General features: G+C 65.7%; 1 protein-coding gene across 7 annotated transcripts in view; it reads left to right on the forward strand.

The window, feature by feature from the left end:
• PTPRF (protein tyrosine phosphatase receptor type F) overlaps positions 1-21,395 on the forward strand; it is a 409,613-nt gene extending 388,218 nt beyond the window's left edge. For all 7 annotated transcript variants that reach the window (XM_059727694.1, XM_059727699.1, XM_059727700.1 and 4 more), the window contains 12 exons: positions 306-403; positions 5,537-5,660; positions 7,368-7,543; positions 11,282-11,401; positions 11,979-12,133; positions 13,873-14,158; positions 16,526-16,704; positions 18,001-18,127; positions 18,329-18,454; positions 18,675-18,829; positions 19,254-19,389; positions 19,832-21,395. In XM_059727694.1, coding sequence (XP_059583677.1) covers positions 306-403; positions 5,537-5,660; positions 7,368-7,543; positions 11,282-11,401; positions 11,979-12,133; positions 13,873-14,158; positions 16,526-16,704; positions 18,001-18,127; positions 18,329-18,454; positions 18,675-18,829; positions 19,254-19,389; positions 19,832-19,900 — 1,751 coding nt within the window. In that variant the 3' untranslated portion in view covers positions 19,901-21,395. The remainder of the gene's footprint in view (positions 1-305; positions 404-5,536; positions 5,661-7,367; positions 7,544-11,281; positions 11,402-11,978; positions 12,134-13,872; positions 14,159-16,525; positions 16,705-18,000; positions 18,128-18,328; positions 18,455-18,674; positions 18,830-19,253; positions 19,390-19,831) is intronic.
• Positions 21,396-23,927: the final 2,532 nt, after the last annotated feature.

The raw sequence follows: 23,927 nt of genomic DNA on the forward strand, positions 1-23,927 counted from the left end.
CATAGGCCCTGCCCCACGTGCCCGGTTGCTGTAATGCCCGGCATGCTCACCCGGCCATGAACATTTCTGCACATCACTTTTCTTTTCTGTCCACTGCCCCGTGTGCTCAGAGTGCGTGCCGCATGCCGTGTGAGCTCGCCGACCTCCCATCCATCCCGCCCGGCGCTTCACATCGTCACGCGTGTCCACGTACCGTCCTCCGCGCCCGCGTCTCTGGTTTGCTGTGCACATGCTGCTGTTGAGCGTGGCTCTCCCCGTGTGCCGGGCGGTAACCGTGTCCCCTCCCGCTCTGTTCCACCCGGCAGGCATGCGCGACCACCCGCCCATCCCCGTGACCGACCTGGCCGACAACATTGACCGGCTCAAGGCCAACGACGGACTGAAGTTCTCGCAGGAGTACGAGGTGAGCCCGGGAACGAGCCGCCCAGAAAGCGGGGGGACTAGCCAGTGTCGGCACTGTGCCAGGCAGAACCCGTGGGGGGACAGACTGGAGGGCCTAGTGGTGCCTCATCTGCTAGACGCGCTCCCAGTGCCCCCGGGGAGGCCATGCGGGGCCTGCCAGCTCTCCAGATGGGTCTCTCAGTCCCAGGACCTGCCCTGGCACGGTGGAAGCAGTGCATAGCGGGAAGGAGCCTGCTTGCTAGCCCTACCATACCGCGGCCATCCCATGGTGACATACACGAGCCATGCGTGCTCAGGGAGCGGGCTGGCACCACGCGTTGCACTGTGGAGCAGTCACTGATGGCCAGGCTGACTCGGACGTCCTGGGGTGCCCCACGTGCACGCTTTCCCCACACTGCCCCTGGGTCCTGACCCACAGGCCCTCCTGTCCTAGCCAGGGTTCCCATACAAAGGGCATTGCCAGCACCCCCAGCCCTGGCCTGAAGACTGCCGTCCGCTCTCAAGGCCCTGCACCCCTTTTCCCACAAACCCTGTTAGGTTATTTCAGTCCTGCCCACTCCCGAGCACAGATCATGGCCGATGTCCCCCATCCTGCATGCACGCAGCATTGCCCGATGCCTCCTGCCCCTGCCCGGAGCGCCAGCCCCACCCCGTTCCAGGGAGGAGAGCTTGCCAAACCGGGGGTGTACGAGCATCAGGTTCTGGCTGTGTCCGTCCCCGCCGTGTTGTGTGCTCCTCTTTCCAAGCTGGATGATGGGTTTGAGGGATGGCGCTGCTGGGGGACGTTCCCGCACAGCCGTTAGAGCTGCCGTGCCAGGATAAATGTTTGTCTGCGCTGCCAAGCAGCCCCTCCAGGACCCACTCCAGCTGCATGGGCCTTAAATCATGAATAAAGCCCCTGCAAGCATTGAGAGGGAATAAACTGGGGAAGCATCCTCTGCGTGCATCGGCACCGCCACGTCTATTGTTACCTGTTTGTGCCGATGGGCTCCCTTTGCTGCAGCAGAGCTCCCTGGATTTATGGGGTGTGACCGGGACATCTACCTGCAAGGTGAGACTGTACATGCTGGGAAAGAGGGAGCCGTCTTGCTGGAGGCGAGGGCCACGCTCCAGCCAGCCGGGAAGGTGCAGCATGGGTGGAGGACGCAGGACGGGATAACTGAGTGGGTGGGTTAGCTGTCGTTGGGCACATGGGGTGTTCCCTCTGGGCACACTGTGAGCTTGCACGTGTGTGAGGGGTAGTCCCCGTGCAGTGGGGGTGCACACCCGCCTGCAGCATTGGTGCCCGTGCTCACACCTTCCGGCCTGATGCCCCTTGGTTGAAACCAAGCCCTGCCTCAAGCCGGCTCGGTCGTGGCTGAAGGCTGTCCGGGGGCTGCTGCTGTTCCATGCAGCCTCCCTTGCGCAAAGCCTGCAGCTCAGCACTGGGCCTCTGCCCCATCTCGGGAGGTGGCACGAAGTGCGTTGCACGGGGCACTCTCCTCGCTTCCCCCTCCGGAGAGCATCCAGGCTGGCGGAGCAAGCTGGCCGGTGACGCTGCCCATCTGAGCTGCCGGTGGTGGTGTCGTTCTTTCCCTGCCGCCCACCGTGCTTGGCTCCGGATCTGGGTGAATCACTGAACACAAGCGGGACGGAGCGTGGGGGCTGGAAAGCAGAAAGTCACGTCGTCGTCAGCGGCAAGGGGACAGGGGCTCGGTGCAGCTGTCTTCCAGCCCGGGAGGCCTCAGCTCAGAAAACCCTGGGCAAGACCTGCGCCAGGTGCCCTTGGTCTCGTCCCGTTCGGTTCGTGCCCGCACCAGAGCTTGGCTCCACTAGCTGTCCCCTCGGTGTGGGGGGCAGGACGGGGAAGCCTTGCTGGTTTGAATCAGGCGCGTGGGGACGTTCTGCAGAGATGAGGAAGGCAGGCAGCACGGTGCAGCCCCCTGAGAGATGGCTGCACAGCTCGGGGCATGCACTGCAGTAGCCCCTGTCCTGGCTTCTCCACTCCACCAACCGCCCCAGGCCTGCGCGACCGAGGACGGTGCTGGCAGAGCCGAGCCCCTCCTGTCTAGCTGCAGGAGGGCAGCGCACGAGGGGGTCCACAGCAAGACGCACGTGGGTTGTAGACCGCCCCGAGCCCATGTACTGTCTGGTTAACTTCAGCAAGAGCCGCATGCCAAGTGTTTTCACGGCCTAAAGCCTCTCCATGGGCTGCGGGGGCCATTTCGTACATGGCGTGCCATCTGGGGGTGCCACAGCAGGACGCAGTGCAGATATTTAACAGCTCTTTAGCCACGGCAGCCGACTCCCTGGAGTCATCAGGCTGGCTCTTGCACTGGTCACGTTAGCGCGGTAATGGATGCACAGCTCCTGGCCGGCCTCGGCTCCAGGGCAAGGCAGGGACCCGCAGGGATGAGCGCTACAGGGCGCAACCTGTGGGCTGGCCGCGCTCGGGGCAGAGAGCAGCTCTGAGCCCTGTGCCAGGCTGCTGCTCTCTCCCCAAGCCCCTGCACCCTGGGGGCTGGCTGCCCCGGGGCATCAGGCGCTGGTCCCCATGTCCCTTCACTGCAGCAGACAGGCAGGTGGGGACGAGGTGGCCATGTTGCAGGAGTGTTTCTCCCTTAGCCTACAGTGAGATTCAAAGTGCATTTACAGCCCAGGTTTGATGGAATTCAATCCGCTCGGCCTGGCAGTGATTTATCCGCTGCCTCTCGCCTGCTGCGGCTGTGTTTGAGCTCCCTCCCTCGGCTCCTCCCGGCACTGCAGGGAAGAGCAGTGCCCAGCCCTCCGGCGAGGGGCCACTGGCTGCACCTCTCTCCTGCCCACGCGTGCTGGGGTCAGGCCCTCCCAATTAGCTGGAGCCAGAGGCCTGGGGGTCGGGTGCAGCTGCCCTCGTTAGCACATGTCCACAAGCCAAACACCGTTCTCAGTGGGATTGGCAGACTCAGGCTCCGGGCTGTCGCCTACCCGGATTACAGGCCCAGCCGTGCAGGGATGGGGGTGCAGGATGGAGAGCTGCCGCGGGCCACCCTGGGGTCCCTTTGACCTGCAGGGCAGGCTCAGGTGCCCCGCGGCAGGGATAGAGCCAGTCCCCGCTGTTCTGGAGCGTTGCACCGGGGGTGCACGAATCTGGGGGGATGGTGGCGCGCGCGTGTCTGGGGCACTCGGCTGTGCACAGACGTGTCCAGTCTGGGCTGGCCAAAGCCGGCAGGCTGGGTGCCGCAGCAGAGCCCTGCCGCCTGCTCTGCCCTGGCCTGGGCCTTGCTGCTACCGTGTGATGGACCCTGCGCGGGTCCTGCCCGGTGCACCGATGGCCTCGCAGGGAGGGCAGCCGTGTGATGAGAGCAGGCGGTGATCGATCCCAGAGCACATTATCTCCCAGCCTGAGACGCCGGCTGGATTAACAGCGCTCAATGGCCGTGCTAATGTGGGTGATTCCCAGGGGCTGGAAAGCCTTGACGTGCCCGAGGAGCTGCTCAGGCCTGTGTCGAGCAAGCAGTGGATCAGACCAGACCCTGCCGGGCTCCGCTGGCCCAGCAAAGGGCCGGGCAGAAGAGTGAGCCGGGTCCTCCCACGCTGCCAGGTGCATGGCACAGCCCCAGCCCCTCCGCTGTCCCCTCACTTTGCCCGTGGTCCGTGCACGGCGCTGGCACGTGAAGCGGCTCCGTGACAGAGAGGGATCTGCACCTCTCCAGGCAGCCGTGACTGGGCAGGAGCATGGCGTTACCCCGTGTCGGTCCCCTCGATGGCCTGGGCTGGGGCATCCCCCCGACCGTGTGCCGCGCAGCGCGCTGGGTGGGCTTCAGCTCCTGCTGGCTCGGTCCCTGCGAGCGCTGCGTGCTCCACCAGCTCCGTCTGCCAAGCTGCCCTCGGCCTCACGTTTATTTACTCATTTGCTTGCCTTAAAGGGGGGAACAGGTGCGCATTAATTCATCACCGCTGCTCCAATTAAATCATTTTACTTCTAAATGAGCTGCTAATTTGCAGGAGGATTTAATTAGAGCTTCTTCACACCCAGGTGCTCCTTTACTCCTGCCTTTCTCACCTGTTTGCCCTCCTCTGGGGTGCTGGTGATTAGCCCCTGCCTGCGCGGCCTCGCTGCACGTCACGGCAGTTACCTGGACGCAGCGGCGCCGGAGCTGGGTCTTGGCCTCCCCGGCGCTGCCTGGAGGTTTCCTTTCCTGCGTCCCGGTCAGGCTCCCCCAACCATGGGCCCACTGCGCGGCGCGATGGGTTGAGGGTCGCCGTCCGACAGGGACGCCGGCCTTGCTGCCCCACGGTCGTAGCCGGCAGGGTCTGTCCAGCTGCAGCCGCCCAGGCCACAGGCAGCAAAACTACCCCAGAAACGGGGCCCGCAGCCACATGAGCTCGGGGAGGGCTCTGTGCTGCCGTGTCGATGCACCCGTAGCAGGGCCGGCAGTGCTGCCCAGGTAAACCCCTGTTGCCTTCCCTGTGCATGCATCCCTGCAGCCCTTCCTCGCAGCCCACGGCTTTGTCATCACATCCCTCCGGCCTGCGCCCCTGCCCCAAGACAGCGCGAGGGGAGCGGGGCAGAGGGCCGTGCTGGGAGAGGAGCAGCCCCGCTGCAAAGCCAGCCCGGAGCCTTAGGTCTCCGTCTGCCCCTGCTCCAGGCCGCCGTGCGCTCCCGCTGCTGCTTGTTACGCTGATAATAGAAGATTACAGGGTTCCCGTCGGAAACATCTATTTACACTCGGCTCCCCAAACCGCCCATTAGCCTCGCTGTGAGGTCGCCACCTCCCCGTGAAATCCCACCAGCCCGGGCCTCTGGGCCCGCCAGCGCCTCGCGCCCCCGGGGCGTGCGGGGTAGGAGCGCTGCGTGCCGCGTGCACGGCGAGGGTTGGAGGGCGCCGGGGCAGCGCGAGGAGCAGCTCCGCAAGCCAGCTGCGCACGGGCTGAGCAAGAAGCAAAGCCAGGCGCCCTGCTCCTGCCCTGGCAGTGGCTGGTGGGTCTCGCTGCCAGGCTCTGGCATCCCGTCCTTGCAGGAGCCTGGGTGTCCTCGCTGCCCTGGGCCCCTGCGAGCCCGAGCAGAGCATGTCTGGGCCGGGCGGGGGTGCTGGGAAGGGCCACTAAAGCTCATCTCGTCCTGGCGCCGTGCCGCGGGGTGCAGTAACCGCTCTCCTCCCTCTCTCCGCAGTCCATCGACCCCGGGCAGCAGTTCACCTGGGAGAACTCCAACCTGGAAGTGAACAAGCCCAAAAACCGCTATGCCAACGTGATCGCCTACGACCACTCGCGCGTCATCCTGACCTCCATCGACGGTAAGAGAGGGCGCCAGGGCGGTGCCTCCCCCATGCCCATCCCTGCAGGTGCTTCGACGGGGAGCCTCCAGCTGCGATGCCCCGGGCGGGAGCGGGAGGGATCCAAAAATGAGGCCCCCGGGCGCGCTGCTCCCTGCCCTCCCCTGCTGTGCAGCCTCGCTGGCTTCCAGCCCTCGCCATGAGCAAGTTGGCAGCTCCCAGGCACGTCCCTCCCGGCCCTGTGGGTCCTTCCTTGGCCTTTGCACCCCACGCGGCGCAGCGGGATGCGAGGGGCAGCAGCTCGCGGGCGCCCCCAGCCACAGCCACCGAGGCGTTGGGCCCTGGGCTGCCCTGTTTGCAGCGTGCAGCGCCGTGCGCAGGCAGCTGCAATCTGTTCAGTCTGTGCTGGCGTCTGCCTGCTGGTCCCTGGCATATGGCGTGGGCTGTTGCTCCAGCACCAGCATCCGAGTCTCGTGCAGACGCCCACCCACGCCAGTCTGGGGCACGCGTAGAAGTGCCGCCCGCTCCCGGGACGCAGGGCACGTTGCAGCTGATGACGGGCGGCCCCGTTGGACAGGGAGGCCAGCGCTACGCTGGGATGGAGCCGCCTGTCTGAGACAAACGGGCCGCTCGGCCCCCAGAGGCACGGCCAGGCTGGCAGGGGAAGGCATGGGAACCACGTGAAGGCATCTCCTGCCTCTCTTCTCCCCAACTCCACCTGCAGCTGGATGCTGATTTCAGCACCTCCCGCGCTACAGCGCTCGCAGTGACTCGGTTTCCGTACCTGGCAGCAGGGTCCCCAAAGTGCCTGCCAGATCCCTCCGCCCGCCATGGCGCGAGCCTCCCTGGAGCGGAGCCTTGTTCTCTGCCGGGAAGCCGGCTCCAGCTGATCGGCCTCCAGGCTCGGGGCCGTGTCACGGCCAGGGTGCCACCCCCCCACCGCTGCCCAGGCTTCGCTTCCTCGGGCTGCGGGAAACCTGCTGAGACGCGGGACGGGGAAGAGATCTGTGAGCTTTGGGGGTCCCGATCCTGCTCCCTGGGGGCACAGGCAGGGCCACAGCCGCCTCTGCTGAGCAGTGCTGTGAACCCAGCCCCGGTCGGATCCTTCCTGCCTTGGCTGCCCTGATGCAGAGCTGCGTGTGTCTGCATCTCACGGGCTCTTCCCTGGGGGGACGCACAGGTGGGGTTGCAGGCAGGGGCTGCAGGCACCGGGGTGCGTGGAGGGGTTGAAAGGGGGCCGGTGTGCAAGGACAGCGCTTTTCACAGCACGGGAGTGCAAGAGGTTGCCTCCGTCGGGAACGGGCCGGGGGATGCAGACGGGGTGCCCCCAAGCCAGCACAAAGCTAATGAAGCCATTGCAGACGCTCGAGCTGCGCCGAGGCCAGAGCTAATAGCCGTTGCATTTAAGACAATTATTGCAAGCTGTTGCTTGGGGCAATGCGAGCTCCTTCGTATTCCTGCCTGGGAACCCCTCTGTGTGTGCACGGCAGCAGCTGTGCGGGGCTTTCGTGCTGCCCGATTGTCACGGCAGCCTGTCGGTTACCAGAGACCCCTTCCCGTTTGCGCGTGGTCCCCGACCTTCCCTGGGCTCCTGGGATGGGTTGGGCGGCATCTCACGGGCTCCAGGAGAGGCAGGGGGTGTCAGGAGCACCTCGATCACGCCAACCCCCTGCCCCCCAAGCCCTGCAGCCCGGCCCGGCCTGACACCTCGGCCCTTTGTGTGCACAGGGGTGCCCGGCAGCGACTACATCAACGCCAACTACATCGACGGGTACCGGAAGCAGAACGCCTACATCGCCACGCAGGGGCCCCTGCCGGAGACCCTCAGCGACTTCTGGCGGATGGTGTGGGAGCAGAGGACGGCGACCATAGTCATGATGACCAGGCTGGAGGAGAAGTCCAGGGTACGGGGAGCCGCTCTCTGCTGGGGATGGCGCGCGGGGCAGGACAGGGCCACGGGCACAGCTTGGGGCATGAGCAACCTTCTCCTCGACCCTGGAAATGGATGTCCCCAGTGCTGGCCCTGGGACGCCGGGCAGCGGGCAGAATATCCCTGTGGCCCCGGGGAGGCTGGCGGCGTGATGGGGAGACGCCGTGCGGCAGGGGTTGGGGGTCTGCAGAGCCGCTGGAGCACACCTGGCTTTGCTGCCTCCATCCCCCACGTACGCACATGCATGTCACCCGCCCCGGCCCTGCGTGCCCACGTGCACAGGGGCACGTCAGCCCACACTGCCCGAGGGGACGCCAGAAGCCGTGCCGTCCTGTGCCGTGCGGTGCAGAAGCCCCAGTAAATAGCACAGCTGCCATTGCCCCGCTGCTGCCTGCAGCGTCCCCAGCCAGGTACGTGGGGGCGGTCTCCTTGCCGTCACCGCTGGCTTGTCCCCCATCCAATAACACGGAGCTGCTGAGATCAGACGCGCTGCAGGTATCGACGCAGTGCCCCCGGCCCACCCCGGGGCCAAGAGCAGGAGCTGGGGGCAGGGTTGCGCTGTGGTCCCTTCCGGCAGAGGTTCCCACTTGCCCCCCGCGAGGCGCGAGCGCACGCTGAGCGCCGACCGGGCCCACGGGCTCCACGCCGGGAGGCGCCGGCCATCTCGGTTTGCTCCTGCTGAAGTCGTGCAGCAGCGAGCGCGGGGCCGGCAGAATAGTTTCCCGTTGCCATGCCGACGGCAGGGAGCAGGGGCGCATGTGCTCACGCTGCAAAGCACTTGTTATTTTTAGGCGAACGGGCTCGCCACAGAGGAGCAGCGCACGCCGGCTCGGGGGCGTGCGCACGGGGGTCTCCCTCTGTTTGAAGTGCAGATGCAGGGGTTGGGAGCCTCGTACCCCGCGCCAAAGGGCCTGCGCTGAGAGCTGGGCACGAGGAAGGGGAGAATTGATCCACGGCTTCCCCGGGGGCACGTCCACACACAGCTCCCGTGCACGCTGCCCGTGGCGCTGAGCCGGCATCCTCCAGGCTGGCACGGGAGCAGAGCAGGGAAACGGCCAGCGCCGGGCACCTCTCTGTGCCCAGAGCAGGGCGCGGGCTCCTTCCGGCCACAGGCCGCCAAGGAAAGCGTGTGGAAAGCCTCGAGGGGCCCTGGAAGTCTTCAGGCTTTGAGGTTGGAGAAGCCCGTTCTGGACGTAGATGCCTCAGCCCCGGGCTCACGTCCCCGTCCGACCGTTTGTTATCAGAAAACTCCCCAGGCGCGTGCCCTTCTGGGACAGCGGGGCTCTCTAGGCCCTGCCGGTGCTCGTCCTTGCCTCGTGCATCATGGCTACGGCTGCGTCAGCCCTTAGCCACCTCCTGTGATACCGGTCAGTCCTGGGCCTGGCGCACAGTGCAATCCCGGGGCCCGGCTCTTGGTGACAAGCCAAGGGAGATGAGCCACTTCCGTGGCCATGTGCACCCCCCCACTGCTCCCGGGGCATGGGCGGGCTGGCTGTGGGAAGGAGCTGTCTCTTCCCCCCTTGGTGCCTTTGCTCCTTCCTTCGCCATCCTCTGCCTGTCTCGCTCCGTGCCAAAACCCCGGTGTGGACGGTGGCGCTGGGGCCGAGTCCAGTTCCATGTGCTGGGAACTGCAGCGTCCCAAAACCTCAGCCAGCCCCCGGCCGGCGGGGTCGTGCCCACCTGGCACCTGTGCTGCGGGGGAGCATCCTTGCTTCAGACGCTGAGTGCCCTGGGGGGCACGCAGCCCCCCACAGCTGTGCTCTGGGGAGATGAGCCCCTGGGTCGGCGGCTGCTGGGCTTCCCTGGGAGGCAGCGGTGCTTTCAAGGGCTCCTGGGCCCTGTGACGAGGGAAATCAGCTGCAAGGGGAAAAGCGTCTTCAAAGAGCATCATCCTTCCCGGCCGGCAGTTCCAGCCGGCTCAGCGCCCGCCTCGGCCTCCCCTTTCAAGTCTGCAGGCGCGTGCAGGGGGAAATGGCCGATCCTGGCCACTTAGCAGCCTTCAAAGCCTTTGAAGCTTGTGGCGGCAGCTCCGATGTGCACCGGGTGGAGATTGGTGTTTCCCGGTGCCGCACGGGGGCACAGCCCACCCAGGGCAGACCCGGCAGCACCCGGGAGGCCTCCTTCGAGCAGGGTCTCTGCCCGTCCCGAGATCCCCTCCTGCTCCCGGGTGCAGAAAGCTCTTAGGGCGGCTGCAGCTCATCGTGCAGGAGACAGTCCTGCGAATCCAGCGGGCATCGCGGCTTGCCCTGCCGCAGACCTCGGGCGCTGGAGCGGAGGCAGGGACGTACCTGGCCCAGGACCTCGCAAGCAAAGCAGGCGGGGGAAGCTTGCTGCACAGCCGTGCAGAAAGCGCGGAGCGGGGCTGGGCGCCCTTGGCGGGGGCACCGGAGGGACGTGCCAGCGGGGCCGGAGCACGTTCCTGACGGTCATGAGAAGCGCGCGGTGCCAGAAGACACCGTCCCTCATCTGCTTTAGTGCCACCGCGCGTCGGCTGCCACGTAAAATTTACAGAGCTTGAAAAAGGGGCATAAACGTTATGGGTAAATTTGGCAGAAAATGTGAATGACTCTTATCTGGTCATGAATAAATAATTTTCAATTACCAGCCCGGGCGCCGCTCCTCTCCCACGCAGGGAGCGCTCCCGAGCTCGGGTCCTCGCTTGTGCAAACCACACGCCTCAGGGGCAGGGAGCTGGCCTCCCGCGGCCGCTGTGCAAACAACCCCACCACCTGCGCCAGGCTTCGGCCCCTTCAGCGGTGGCGCTGTCTATCCGCGTCCAGCGAGATGGCAGGCCGGCCGGGAGGAGACCCACAGACGGAGAATCTGGCCCCTTCCGCACCAGGTGTGCTTTCCCTGAGCAGGAGGGACGCGGGGCTCGGTGGCTGGCGAAGGTCCCGACTGCGGCTGCCGCTCGCCGGTGAGGACAGGTCTGCGGTGACAGCAGGTCTGTGACCGCGACAGCCCTGTCTGCCACCGGCTGTCCGAGCCCCGGGAGCGGCCCTTGCTGCTGGCGGCACGTGGAGCCTCGCACGCGCGCTGTGGGCACATGCTGCGCTGGGGTCGTGCGTGTGCAGGCGCTCCCAGCTCCACCCCTGCAGGCGCTCAGATCTCGGGGGTCGGATCCTGACCACGGCAGACGACCCCCCCAGCATGAGCAGAAGGAGGCAGGCTGCAGATGCCCTGCGCTGCTTGCTCCAGTGAAGCCTCCTGCCCCTCCCCCCTGGCAAATGGCTTCAATTAAAAGGCTGAACTCCATTGATTTCTAATTACGCCTGTTGTCTCACTTCCCACGCGCCCCCCTGTAAACACATGCAGCTGATAATTAAGTTTACTATTTCATGACAAGCGCCAACGATCTCCCATTCATCCGCTCCCCCGGGGCGGGCGCCCTCCCCCGTGCGGCTCGCGCGGCTGGGGACGCAGTCTCGCTGCTGCCAGCACGGCGGAGGCGCCGGGCCCACGCTGCACGGGGCGTCCTGGGCTGGAGACAGCAACGAGCGGGACCCGGCTGGTAAAGGACCTGAGTCTGGGGACGGGGGAGCTGGTGCTGCAGCCTGCCCGAGGCACGCACCCCGGTGAGGCCTGCCAATTGCTGGCCCCTGCACGTGGTGCCCGTTAGACCGGGCAGGGCCAGGCAGCCCCCCGTGGCACAGCCCCGCTGTCCCAGCCAAAAGGGCCAGACCCTGACCCTGCCGTCTCTCCTGCCCCGCAGGTGAAGTGCGACCAGTACTGGCCAAGCCGTGGCACCGAAACCTACGGGATGATCCAGGTGACGCTGCTGGACACGGTCGAGCTGGCGACCTACACGGTCCGGACCTTTGCCCTGTACAAGGTAAGGAACAGCTCCGGCTGCTCTCGCCCTGGCCCGTGCCTTGCAGAGGACCCTGCTGTCCTCTCCCTGCACCAGCCGCTGTCTGAGCGGTCCAGGCCGGCACGGCGCCCAGGACCAGGAGCCCTTGCCCGGCACAGGCAGGCGTCGAGCCCTGCAGCCCCTTTCCATATCCTCCGGTAGCAGCGGGTCCTGCGCGAGGGTCACAACCACGGATGCTGGCGGGAACGCTGGCAGGTATTCACACCCCAGGGGCCTGCAGGCACTCCTGGGCATTTCAACCAGTATACACACATCAGTCATCCTCTTGGCCATGCCACGATCCAGGGTTCGTAGCGCATTACTCGCTCCTGCGGATGGGTTCAAGCCGCTGTCCTCCTGGCTGTGCCCGGTGCTCCTGGGACGTGGAGGGTGCGACCGTGGGGCAGAGGGCTTACACCCTGGCTGCAGGGGCAGATGCCCCGGGGAGCACGTGTGCAGTTCCACACCCGGCCCGGCCCGGCCCGGCCCTCCCCTGCAAGCTGCTGCGGGGAGATGGGCCCCGTGCTGAGCGGTGCGTGCCTGTGGGTTTCCTTGGCAGAACGGCTCCAGCGAGAAGCGAGAATTGCGGCAGTTCCAGTTCATGGCCTGGCCTGACCACGGGGTGCCGGAGTACCCCACGCCCATCCTGGCCTTCCTGCGGCGGGTGAAGGCCTGTAACCCACCCGACGCCGGGCCCATGGTCGTGCACTGCAGGTGAGAGCCTCGCGGGAGGAGCGGGCCCCTTCTGCCAGGCTGCGAAGGGGCGGGCTCGGTCGAGTGTCCAGCGCCCTGGGCTGCCCTGCTCACGGGGATGTTTTAGCAGCAACACACCGCTTCCGCCTGCTGAGCTCTGTGCCTGCGGCCTTGTCTCCAGCCCGGCCTGGGCTGGGAACGGACCGGGGCCTGCGGCTGCCACGGGGCACAGTTTGTGTAGTCATATCATCGGATCAGACAGCGAGGGCTGGAAGGGACCTCAGGGGGTCACATCTAGTCCAACCCCTGCTCCAAGCAGGACCAGCCCCAACTACAGCATCCCAGACAAGGCTTTGTCTAGCCGGGTCTTCAACACCTCCAAGGATGGAGACCCCACCACCTCTCTGGGGAGCCTGGTCCAGTGCTTTATTAACCTCCTCTTGAGAAAGGATCTCCTAATATCCAACCTCAACTCCCCTTGCTGCAGCCTCAGCCCATTGCTCCTTATCCTGCCATCTGCCCCCACTGAGACCAGCCCAGCTCCATCCTCTTTGCAGCCCCCCTGCAGGGAGGTGAAGGCTGCTATTCAATCCCCCTCGCTCTTCTCTTCTCCGGACTGAATCAGCCCAGGTCCCTCCTCGTCTCCTCACCAGTCATGTCCCCCAGCCCCCCAACCATTTTCATTGCCCTCTGCTGGACTCTCTCCAATGTGTCCACATCCTTTCTGTAGTGGGGGCCACAGCTGGACACAGGACTCCACATGTGGCCTCCCCAGTGCTGAACGGAGGGGAAGGATCGCTGCCCTCCATCCACTGGCAATGCTGCTAGTAATGCTGGTATGGCTCATCGCTGTTCAGGGCAGAGGGGCTGAGGATTCACCGCTGCCCCTGAAACGCGGCATGCCCGGTGTAAACGCAGAGCGCGGCTGCCCTGCAGCTGGGCTCCCCACGCGGACGCACCTGTGCAGACACGGCCTGGGCGCGCCCCAGCGCAGCAGTGTCCTCACACGCTTCAGAGCTGGAAATAGGAGCCTGCACCCGTCCCACCGCACACCCAAGCTGCAGCGTCCATCGTATGTGGGCCGGCAGAGCAGGACCACTACTGAGCCAGCCGCTCACCAGCCGCCCTCGCTGCTGCTGCTGCCGCCTCGTGCAACGTTTAGCGTTCGCTGGCCATGCCCCGTTTCTAATACCAAACGAGCCATGGCAAGGTTGTGTTAACGGCTTTCCTGGGTCAGAGCCCCGCCAAGGCCGTGCCTGCTGACAGCTGGGGACAGGCCAGCGGGTAGGGAGAGCCGCCGTCCATGGCTGCCACAAGTTGCAGGGACCGCTCTGGGCTGAGAGCTCCCAGAAGCCACGACCCCACGTGGTGGCACACTCAGGGTGAAGCGTGAGCTGCCAGGTGCCCTCCCTGCCCTCCCGCCCGGCATGTCCTCGCCGAGGGGGACACAGCAAGTCCAATTCGAGAGCAGACTCCAGGTCTCTCGACCATCTCCCCCGACTCCCTGTCCTTGCTTACAAGTCCATCCTTCCCCCTCCCTCTCCTCTCTCCTGGCCACTTCTCGGGGTGGTGGCGGGCCAGCCAGGGTCCCTCCCGCTGGGTGGGTGAGACCCACGAGGGCTGCGAGGTGGCTTTGCGCTCCCCCGTCCTGTCTGCCGTGGGGTGGGGAGGGACCACCTGTCTCTTCCCGCTTAACGCAGCCAGGTGGTAGGGAGGTCTCGGGGCCGGGGCTAGCTCAGCTCTGTGCTGTACTCCGGCAGTGCTGGCGTGGGCAGGACAGGGTGCTTCATCGTCATCGACGCCATGCTGGAGCGGATGAAGCACGAAAAGACAGTCGACATCTACGGCCACGTGACGTGCATGCGCTCGCAGCGCAACTACATGGTGCAGACCGAGGACCAGTACATCTTCATCCACGAGGCCTTGCTGGAGGCAGCCACCTGCGGCAACACCGAGGTGCCCGCCCGCAACCTCTTCGCTCACATCCAGAAGCTGACCCAGGTCCCGCCGGGCGAGAGCGTCACCGCGATGGAGCTGGAATTCAAGGTGAGCCAGAGCGTGCTGCCACCCCGCGCGGACCCGCGGCACTGGGCTCCTCTGCATCCCCCCGGGGCCACGAGCAGCCAGCTGCAGGGCTCTCAGCAGCGCTGCAGGGCATGGCACGTCTCATTATCCTTTGACAGCTTTCTAAACTCCCCCCGCTTCTGCTCCACGTGTCAGGGGGGTTTAAGCCTCCCCCAAAGGCGCTGGGTGCTGCAGCCCCGGCTGGGGATGGGGCTGGGCTTCTGCTGGCACCAGCCCCGCAGGGTCCTCACTGGAGGGTCTTGCCCCCGCGCTCGGGCTCAGACCAAGGCCATATTTGGGGTCAGGAAGGGATTTTGCCCCATGTTCAGACCGATACAGGCTGGGGGGTTGTCTTCGTCTGCAGCGGGGCAGGGCCTCTGCCTGGCATCGCTCGAGCATAGATTGGCATCCTTTTACACAAGCAGGACGTCGGCTGCCACGGTCCCCCCGCTTTCCCTGGCCGGTTCGGGTGTTAGATCTGTGCGGGGTCAGGGTTTGTAGCTGCCGTACGAAGCGCTTGGATGAGGGACTGTTGGTTTGCACAGGGCTGATCCTGCCTCAGGCAGGGGCTTCACTAGATGTGACCTCCGCAGGTCTCTGTCAGCCCAGCTTCTCTGGGATTTCTGCGATTGCCCACGGAGGAGGCAGTTGCTCCGTACAATTCAGATGTATTGTATTGTATTGTGTGTTGGCTGTGTGCCCTCCCCGGCTTGGCAGCTTCTGGGAAGGCTGCAAAAGGCAGATGGAGGCGCGGGTCTCAGCAGCGACCTCTGCCTCCGCTCCAGGTTCGCTGCGCGGCTGCGTCTGGACCCAGATGCAGATCGTGCATTAGCAGTGACGGACGTGAGTGCGAGCACTGTGTCTGGGAGCGGCTTCGGTGCGTGCATCCACAATACTTACAGCCCCCTCTCCCCGCTGAGGAGCGCCGGGACGACTTACCCTCCTCCAGCCCGGCGCGTCCGGGCTGGGCGGCCGCTGCGCTCAGGCCTGCTGGAGCAGGGTCTTGCACAACAGACCCAGTGCCGAGCACCGCTGTTCACTACAGCCTCGGCGATGGGAGCTGGCATTAGTGCCGCCCACACGTGTGCAAGGGGGTGCAGCTTCTGCGGGGAGGCAGCCGAGCAAGCCCGCTGCAGCCTCACCCCGGGAATTTCCTCCCGGTGAAAAAGGATCTGCAGAGGCAAAATACTGACTTTCCGCTCAAATGGGGAAAGGTGGAAATGGGTCTGCTCTGCTGCCGCGGCCTCGGGCCCAGGCATTGGGGCAGGCCCTGCGGAGCCGGGGGGCTGTTGCTCTCCAGGGGACCTGCCAGGAGAGGCCTGTCCTGGGACCTGTGGAAACGGATCCCACAAGGGAGGCAGCCGGGGGGGACCCTGTAGGAGAGCCTCTCGGGGCCTGCAGTGGCCTAATGCTGTTGGTCTCCGTGGCAGTGTCCACGCACCTGCCCCAGGAGAGCTGGGGTGCAGTGAGGGGTCCGGTCGTGCCGCGGGGAGAGGACATGTGCCTGCGGCTGGCAGAGATCCCGAGGCTGCCCCAGGGTTGGACCCGCGGCTTAGAGGCAGGCAGGGCATTCGCCGAGGGCGGTGACTGAAGGCAATGCCTCATGGCTGAATGCGCGCATGCGCCGCACCTCGCTGGGCTGCAGCAGTCCCGGCCTGCTGTCACAGGCCACGTCCGTGCCTGACATGAGCTTGTGACCCAGGCCAGGCCGTGGCGTTGTCCGGTGGGGCGGCCAGTGGGCATTGCCAAGGGCTTCTTCTGGGGTCCGTGTTTCTCGGTGTTGCGGGAGTCACCCCAGGCTGGCCAGGGGGCCTCTGACGGTGCTCCGGGCATCGAGCTTGTAGATCCAGCACGGTGCAATGCCAGATCCCACCACGGAAACTTCTCCCTTCTCCCGGGGAGGGGGAGAAAGACCCCGGACCCTCCGCTCCTGGGCCAGTGGTTCGTGGTGCGGGGGCAGTCGCAGAGGGAGGGCGGCAGGTGGGCACAGGCGATGCTGGGGCAGCTGGCATGCGGGCATGGGCAGCAGATGCTCATCACCAGCATTGTGCTCACAGATGCACCGTTTCACAGCAGAGGCCCACGAAGGGCCTGGCCTCGCAGGCCTGGGAAGGTGCAGCCCGCTGCTGCTTGCCTCTGCAAGAGGGGGGACAGGCTGCAGCACATGCAGCTCCTCCTGCTCCCCGTGGCCTGGGGCAGTGGGCGCCGTGGGCTGCTGCGCCACGCGACGGGTGCGAGCGGTGTCCGTGCACAGCCCCACGGGGCCTGCCACCCGCCCCTGCAACAGCACGTCCGGCCTCGCCGCGTGTGGTCCGACACGTGCCCCTAACCCGCTCGCTCTCCTTGCAGCTGCTGGCCAACTCTAAAGCACATACCTCACGTTTCATCAGTGCCAACCTCCCCTGCAACAAGTTCAAGAACCGCCTCGTGAACATCATGCCGTACGAGCTGACGAGAGTCTGCCTGCAGCCCATCCGGGGCGTCGAGGGCTCCGACTACGTCAACGCCAGCTTCATCGACGGCTACAGGTGATGCCCGAGGGGGATGCTGGGGCAGCTCGGGCCACTGAGCCCACGCCAGCCTGCCCTTGCCCCGGGCGGCAGGGACACCCGGTCGGGGTAGGAGTGAGGGAGCCAGCAGCGCCGCCGGCCTGCTCTTGGCTTCCCACGGCCTGAGCCGCCTCCAGCCGGGTCTCCGCTCCGATTCAGAGCAACGCTGCGCCAGCCCAGGGCAGCAGGTGTCCCTGGGCCGTGTCCCGCACCCCTCCAGGGCCATCCCTTCCTGTCCGCTGCGCCCAGCGCTCCTCCACGTCATCCGAGGAGATCGACGGGCGCCTTTTTATTAGCTCTGTTGTTTCCTCCTGCGCTGCCCCCTCCCGCCCCGCGGCGCCTGGCTTTGTATGAGGCCTCCTAAATCCACCCAGGCACCACTGTGCCCCCGGGCCTGCACATTACAGCCGTCCTGCGAGGTGTTCATTAATTTTTAGCACCGCTGGAGCGATTAAGCAATAGAGGGGTGCAGCAGGAGACACCCCAGGCCTCGGCACGAGTTCTGCCCTGCCCCTTCCCTTCACTGAGCCCCGCTCGGGACGGCTGCCCGGAGGTGATGCTGCGTCCACGTGCCGTGGGGAGGGCCCCCGTGGGCACAGCTCGGAGACGCTGCCGGGGCTCGTGCCGGGCCGTGGGAGCCGTGTCTGAGGGGCGAGGGCAGAGGCTGGGCCCGGCCCCGCTCTCTCTTTCCCTGGTGGGGTTATTTTACAAAGGCGGGTGCAGAAAAGCGGCCAGCCAAGGTAGAGCGCGGGAAGCATTGGCAGCGTCCAGGGGACCCGGCACCTCCCTGCATGGACGGGGGCCTCGTCCGCAGCCTGTCGAGCAGCGGGGCCCAGGTCCTGCACCGATCCTGTGGGACTGGCAGCCCCTCCTCTCGGCCCCCCAGGCACTGGCTGGACTGGGGCCTGTCCCCAGGGTGTGGGCAGTGGTGTTGAGGACAGGGTCTCCATCACCTCCCCAGGACCCCAGACAGGCCAGTGAAGACAGGGCTTGCAGGCCTTAGCAGAGGAGCCCGTTCTGGTGCAATGCCTCCACCCCCGGGGTTGCTCGTGGGTTCCCACAACCCCTGTCCCCCTATGCCGTCCCTTGGGGACTGGGTCACCCACCGCGACTCACCTCTTCTCCCTGAGTCTATTTGCCAATCCTGGCTGCCATGGAGCCACGGGCCCTTGCCCACGTGCCCGGAAGCTCAGGGCGCTGGGAGTCCCGCCAGGCACCACAGGCTGCCCGGGGAGCTTTCTGCCACGCGGCTGAGCATCGTCCGATGTGTTGCAGGCAGCAGAAAGCCTACATCGCCACGCAGGGGCCGCTGGCGGAGACCACGGAGGACTTCTGGCGGATGCTCTGGGAGCACAACTCCACCATCGTGGTGATGCTGACGAAGCTGCGTGAGATGGGAAGGGTAAGGGCTGGCGATGCACAGTGCGTGGGCCGGGCCCGCCCCGCTGGCTGCCTCCCCTCGGGGTCCCACGACTGCTTTCATGCTGTCCTGCACGCATCTCCCGGTGCCCGGCCCCGCTCCCTGGTGGGCCTCGGTGCCCGGGATCCTGGGGAAGGGGCAGTGGTGCTCGGCTGCCTCACCCGCGGTCTCTCTGGCCCGCAGGAAAAGTGCCATCAGTACTGGCCGGCAGAGCGCTCAGCCCGGTACCAGTACTTCGTGGTGGACCCCATGGCAGAGTACAACATGCCCCAGTACATCCTGCGCGAGTTCAAGGTCACCGATGCCAGGGTAAGTGCAGGGATGGCGGGGGTCCCTCGTGGCTCGCCCTCCCTTGCCCACGTGTGCCCTGGCCCGGGGCGCTGGGACGGCAACCCAGCACGAGGCATTGCGGGGGGAGGCAGAAGGCAGCTGTGCACTGCCCGGCTCGCACAAGGCCCCTCGCAGCCCAGCACCACGCTCGCGGTGCGTGAGCAGAGGGTGGACATGGCCTTCCCTCCCGTGCCCGCAGGACGGCCAGTCGCGGACCATCCGCCAGTTCCAGTTCACGGACTGGCCTGAGCAGGGAGTGCCAAAGACAGGGGAGGGCTTCATCGACTTCATCGGCCAAGTGCACAAGACCAAGGAGCAGTTCGGCCAGGACGGGCCCATCACGGTGCACTGCAGGTGAGCACCGAGAGCCCGCGGGGCCGGGCCCAGCCCCTTCCCCCCGCAGGCACCTCCCCTGCTCTCCACTCACCCCGTTGCTCCGCTCGCGGGGAGTCGGGGGAGCGGGGAAAGCGCCGCGTGGGGCCGCTCCGGGAAGCTGCAGAGGGAGGTATGAGACGGCTGTGCCAGCTCCGTGCCACGTTGGAGGAGTATGCACTGGGGGGGCTCCTGCCTCTCCCCTCTGCCCCTGGCAAACCCCTCCTGGCCCCCTCGAGCAGGCACCCCCGCCCCTCGGCTGCGATGTACCTGGCTGGCTCGGGCCCCATGGGGCTGGAGCAGAGCAGGTGGCTCCCAGGAGCGCTGTCGTCGCGGGGGCCTTGCAGGGGCGCTGGGGGGATGCAGCGCAGCTCGGCTAACGGCCCGTCTGCCCCGCTCTGCGCAGCGCCGGGGTCGGCCGCACCGGGGTGTTCATCACGCTGAGCATCGTGCTGGAGCGGATGCGCTACGAGGGCGTGGTGGACATGTTCCAGACCGTGAAGACCCTGCGAACGCAGCGGCCCGCCATGGTGCAGACAGAGGTATGTCCCACGCACGGGGCCCTGCAGCCGCAGCTCCCCGTGGCAGGCCCCCCCCCCAGCCATGTCCCCTGTACCGCACATGGCTCAACCCCCCATGTTCTCCACGGGTCTCCAGCCAGCACCGTCCACTCAGCTCATCCGTGCCCCCCGTCTGCGATGGCTCTGCACCCCTGGGCAGGGCTGCTTCCCCATGGTTTGGAGCACAAGAGCGTGGCCGGGGGCGTTGTGCCCAGCTCTCCCACCGTCGCTCCAACCACCAGGCCATCCTTCCCCTCCTCAGTCTCCTCCACCCATCGCGCTGCTGCAAAAGGAGGTCACAGAGCTGGGGGTGAGGGGAGCTGCGCCCCTGCGCTGCGGGGGGGACCTCGGTGCCAACGCTGAGACCCCCGCCTTGCACGCGCCCGGCGCCCCGCTTCACCCCTCTCTCCGTCCCGCCCCGCAGGACCAGTACCAACTGTGCTACCGAGCGGCGCTGGAGTACCTGGGCAGCTTCGACCACTATGCAACGTAACCGGGGCTTTCCTCCAGCCGCAGCGGGAGCGTCACGGCGCGGAGACGGGTCTTTCTGAGCCACAGCCACCATCCTTCAGCCCTCCTGCACAGACCGCGCTGCCGCGGGGCCGCACCCCACGACCGACCCATTCTGACCACTGCATTTAGGACCATTGCCCCAGCGCGGAAGGAGGAGCCCTGGCTCTGACAGCGTCTCCAGGCTCCGGATGAATTCCCGTCCGCGCGCGTCTCGTCCCCTCTCACGCGGTTGCATTTCACAGCGAGGCTTTGGGTGGATGAAACGGGATCGTTTTTTATATGTACGATAGTTACTAGTGTTTTTATAATCCTTTCTCGCCGCCTTCCTTTTTTCTCTTGTTCTTTTTCTTTCTTATTTTGCAAGTCTTAATGTTTTGCCCCGGCCGAATGGGAGCCGTGGGGCTGTCGGGCTTTTAATTTACTCCTGCTTTCCCGTCTGTACCTCCCCGGGGTGCGATGGCGCCGCCTCTTCGTGTCCAGCTTCCTCAGCTCACAGCTCTGGACCTTCATTCCCCAGCAGCTGCGTCTCGATCCTCTGTAGGACGTGAGGATCCAGAGAACCGGAGCTGAGCTACCCATCACGTTTTAGCCTCGTTTCCCCCGCCTCCCGCCCGTGTTCCCCGTGCAAGTCGGGTAGGGACCGGGAGCCGCGGGAGGCGCTGCCGTCGCAAGCCGGGAGCTGTTCGCTCCTAGTAAAGTGCGTGTGAAACCAACCCGGCAGTGACCGCGCGTGTCGGCAGATCCCGATGGGACACGAGTGGTCGTCGCTGTGTTTGTCAGCCCCGGGCTCCGCGCCGGGCAGCCTCCGTCGTCGCGGCTCGCCGGGGAGGGGGTTGGAGGGCGAGCGGTGGCCCCGCAGCCGGACGGAGACGCGTCCCTTTCCACGGGCGGGCGTGCAGGCGCCGCTGTGCTGCCGAGGCAGCTCTCACCTATGAAGCAAATCGAGGCATCTTGCAAAGGGAAGGAGCGCGACGGGGCGGCTCCGGGGACCGGGGAGCTGGCGTGCTTCCGAGGCGGGGTGTATCTATCATTTCTGCTATCCTGCAAATGTTTAAAAGTCATTAGGATCTTGTACTTTCCGCTACTTCAGGACGTTCTAATGAACCAATGTGGCAAGACTACTGGACTTAATTTAATGGTACTATATATTAATCCTCCTTATTATATCACGCTTGCACTACAGACGGGGAGAGGGCAGCCCTCTCCCGGGTGCGTAGAGCTACGAGGCCAGGTGGTGGAGGGGTATCTACTTGTATTATCCGATGTATTCCGAATGTAACGAATCCGAGCTCCGCGGGGTCCGCGATCCAGGGTGGTGGTGTTGGAGGCACATTCATTTTTACCTTGTGGATGCATAGTGCTGTAGGGGTCACTGTTGTATACAGTCTGTTTTCTATTTGTTAATAAAAAAAAAATCTACAGCATCATTGCATAATTCTTGATGTTAATAAATTTGAATAATCGGGTTTCATACACGCTGGCGTCACTGTCTCGTTTCTTCAGCAGCGAACCAAAGCCGGACCCGGGCGTTCGGCAGGGCAGCGGGGATGGGCGCTTGTGCCACGCACGGTGTTTTGGCTGCCCTGCCTCGTGCCCCCCGCCGCAGCCTGGGCAAGGTCTGGGAGCCCCGGGGTGCCTGTCCGTGCCAGGGCTGCCTCCGGGCTTCCACGGCCCAGGGGAAGGGGAGCGTGAGGGCAAGGTGTCGACCCGCGGGATGGAGATGTGACTGGCATGTCTGTCTCCGACACTTCTGCCGGGTGCTTCTGAGAAAGCCGTAGACAGTGTGCACACGTGAACACATGCATGCACACACAGGTAACCTGCCCGGGGGAGATCCCTCGTCTGTTTGCGCTGGTGCCCGGCTCTGCAGCGGCAATAGCGACAACCAGATTCAGGCGGCACCCGGGCTCCTCCACATCACGGCCGGGGACCCTGGGGCTGAGCCGGCGCAGGACGGAGCCGGCGCTACCCAGCTGCAGCCACCCGAGGGCGGCACAAAGCTGAAGGCTGCCGGTGCCCTTTGTTCCCGCTCCCCAAGGGTGTTAGGGCAGGGGCTGCAGCTCCTGCCCCCATTTCCTTCCACCCTCCAGCAGCTCTGTGGGGCCCACAGGGCCGTGCCCCCGGGAGCCTGCGAGCAGAGACCCAGGGGACATGTACGGTAGCAGCTGCACTTCGCGTGGCTGGTCCCTTCCTCGCCACAACCCCAACACGCCGGTGGGATGGAGGATTCCAGCTTCCCCCTGGGCAGGGGAAATGGAGATAGGCAGCTGGGGTGACATGACCAAGGCTGCACAGGACATCAGTGGCAGAGCTGGGATCCACACGATGAGGGCACCAAAGCCTTTCCAAGGGGACATCAGAGCTGACTCCCAAGCCCAGAGTGGTCTGAGCAAGAGCGTCGGAGAGGCACCGTGAGCCTGCAAACGGCCCACGGACCCCTGCCCTGAACCGGTGGCTGAGGCAGCCCGGGCGGGCAGGAGCCGGGGCCCAGCCGTGTCCCCGCGGCAGACAGGCCCGGTCTTGTCGGGTGCCAGGCCCCACATGCCGACCCGGCTGGGCTGTGTTAATGCCCACAGCTCCAGTGCCTGGACGCCCGGCCCTGCCTTGGTGAGTCCAGCACCCAGCAAGAGCCCGCCAGGCTGATGCCCGGCCTCCCAGGGACCCCCATGGCCCTGTCCTGGCTCAGGTGCCCGGGCCTGGTCGGTTGAGAAAGGAGACGCTGGAGGGGGGACGGGAGCGGAGAAGGGCTTACAAAACACCGAATGGGGAAGAGAAAGTCCGGAGGGCGTTAGAGCCGACGGGCACGAGGGATCGCGGCAGGAAACCAGCCGGCGTGAGCTCAACAACAGGAAGTTCTCTTTCCCCCGGCGCGTCGTTACACGTCGTTACAGCGGGGGCTCGTTGCCACCAGCCGGGGTGGGAGCTGATGGTTTGGCCAGATTCACCCAGGGCCTGGACACGTGCTGGGGGGGAAGGGGCATCGGTCGCTATTGAGCACGGGCTGTGAACCAGGACGCCCCAGACCTTGCGTGCTAGGGGCTGCACGCGAGAGAGGAACAGGTTCCCTAGAGAGCTGGTGGGATCTCCGTCTTCGCAGGTCTTTAAGCCCCGGGGAAACAAAGCCCTGGCTGGGATGATGGAGTTGGGGCTGGTAGGGGGTTGGACTAGATGTGACCTGAGCTCCCTTCCAGCCTAAATTTCTATGATTTAGGGGAAACCCCCGCTCAGACCCAGTCCCTCTCACTTACAGCCTCCGCTTTCTGCCCCCATAGGACACAAGAGATGGGGCAGGACCGTGGCGCAGGGCTCAGCTCCCATGGGCAAGGCACGACCTGCAGGAGCTGGGCCAGGCGGTGGGTCCCGGGCCCGACCTGGGCAGGACCAGGGAACCACCGCCTGCCACGGCGCGCAGCCCTCCCCGCCCCGGCACTGCCCCCGGTCGGAGCCACGGGCCTCGGTTGCTCCGTCTTTGCTGCCAATCACCGGCGCAACCTCCAGGCCGGGGGAATGCTGCGTGCGAAAATGAAGCCCATGGGCGGCATCCCGGATGCGGGGAGCTGCTTCTGGTAGGAATCGCCCTGGTCTGGATGGGGAGGCCGGCGCTGAGCCAGCCGCGCTGGGGCCAATTTGCAGCTTACAGAGCAAGGCTACATAGGGCTGCTTCTTGCCACGGCTTTGCCTGCACCCTCTCGCAGAGCCAACTGCAGCATAGGGTGATTTGCATATATGCAAATGAAGCGCACAGCAAAAGGGACTGAAACCCCCACAGCAGAGGAAGCGCGTGAGCGGGAACGGTGAGCGCGGGCGCTGGGAGTTTGGGCCGAGTGGCAAGAACGGCACCGGTGGACGCTCTTCTCCGGCACGCACAGCCCTGGGGGCGGCAGGTGTCGACGGTGCCAGAGGACGGGACACGGGGCACCCTGGACCTCCACAGCTGGACAGGGCACAGGCCCACGGGACGGGGCAGCTTGCTGGCAGGTGACCGGGGTTAAACCCGTGTTCATGCG

The sequence above is a fragment of the Alligator mississippiensis genome, chromosome 5 (assembly GCF_030867095.1).
Source record: "Alligator mississippiensis isolate rAllMis1 chromosome 5, rAllMis1, whole genome shotgun sequence".
NCBI lineage: Eukaryota > Metazoa > Chordata > Crocodylia > Alligatoridae > Alligator > Alligator mississippiensis.